This window comes from Habropoda laboriosa, unplaced genomic scaffold (assembly GCF_001263275.1).
Source record: "Habropoda laboriosa isolate 0110345459 unplaced genomic scaffold, ASM126327v1 C6127903, whole genome shotgun sequence".
Taxonomy (NCBI): Eukaryota; Metazoa; Arthropoda; class Insecta; order Hymenoptera; family Apidae; genus Habropoda; species Habropoda laboriosa.
In genome coordinates, this window is record NW_017127647.1 from 1 (window position 1) to 1,489 (window position 1,489).

The 1,489-nt window shown below is 34.5% G+C and overlaps 1 protein-coding gene across 1 annotated transcript; it reads left to right on the forward strand.

Moving 5' to 3' along the window:
* Window positions 1–105: 105 nt before the first annotated feature.
* On the forward strand, window positions 106–1,093 carry LOC108578338 (replication protein-like; the record flags this gene model as incomplete). The annotated part of the gene is made up of 1 exon (XM_017941652.1): window positions 106–1,093. A coding segment is annotated over one exon (988 nt), but the record flags the coding sequence as incomplete, so codon positions are not given.
* Between the last annotated feature and the right edge of the window lie 396 nt (window positions 1,094–1,489).

The following is a 1,489-nucleotide window of genomic DNA, read 5'->3' on the forward strand; positions in this document are numbered from 1 at the left end:
CGTTTACCGATCTATATACCACCGTTTACCGATCTATATACCACCGTTTACCGATCTATATACACATAAAAACTTTTATGTGTTATAACGTAATAAAATATACAGGTGGTTTATGAGTGATCTAATTGTAAAAGATAATGCCCTGATGAACGCTAGTTATAACTTGGCATTGGTAGAACAACGTTTGATTCTTTTAGCTATCGTTGAAGCTAGAGAATCAGGTAAAGGAATTAATTCAAATGACCCTCTAACAGTTCATGCCGAAAGCTATATAAATCAATTTCGAGTAGAAAGGCACACTGCATATCAAGCTCTCAAAGATGCTTGTAAAGATCTATTTGCAAGGCAGTTTAGTTACCAACAACGAAGTGCTAAAGGGAATATTACAAATATGACAAGCCGTTGGGTTAGTCAAATTGGATATACAGAAAATGAAGCTACGGTACAGCTAGTTTTTGCTCCTGCTGTCGTCCCATTAATCACAAGACTTGAGGAACAATTCACAAAATATGATATTGAGCAGATCAGTAGCTTATCGAGTGCTTATGCTGTCCGGATGTATGAACTACTGATTTGTTGGCGCAGCACAGGGAAAACGCCCATTATAGAACTATCAGAGTTCAGAAAGCGTATAGGTGTTTTAAATACCGAATACAAGCGAATGGATATATTTAAACGAGGTGTTTTAGAGTTAGCAATTAAACAAATTAACGAGCATACAGACATTACAGCGAGCTATGAACAACATAAAAAAGGGAAAGTAATTACTGGGTTCTCGTTCAAGTTTAAGCAGAAGAAACAGAACAACGATAAAACGCCAAAAAAAGGCGATTCTAGCCCTCATACTGAAAAACCTAGCCCAATTCCTACAAACTTCGTAAAACAGCCTGAAAATGCAAATATGAGCGATTTAGAGCATCGAGCAAGCAAGATTACAGGGTTAATCATGTCAAATGGGCTAACAGCTCGATTTAAGCAAGGTGATGAATCATCAATAGACATGATGAAACGAATTAAACAAGAAATCACAACTGATGAGATCGCAGACCAATGGCAAAGCAAACTTGAAGAATTTGGCGTGGTTTTTGATTAATATTTAATAACGTCCTATCCAGTCCAGCTAGCTTTATTTTAATAAAAAATAGATTAATTAATGTAAATTATTACACTTTTTTTTGTATTTTAGATATATATTTAACACTTTATACTTATAGCTTGGAATTAGATAATGAAGACGGTTTTATTTAGTTTACTGTTAATACTTACTGCAACATCATCTTATGCAGACCACCAACTGCGTATTAAAACAGATGGTTCTGCTACAAAATCTTTGTATATTGTAGGTAAAGACCAATTAGGAAATTTGAATAATGGGAAATGTTTTGAGAATTTAAATCTAAAACCAGGTTGGTTTCAAACACCTTATATATTACAAGATGGTAGTATTTACTCTGTACTAGGTTTTTCATCACCAAATTGTACAGCTGGA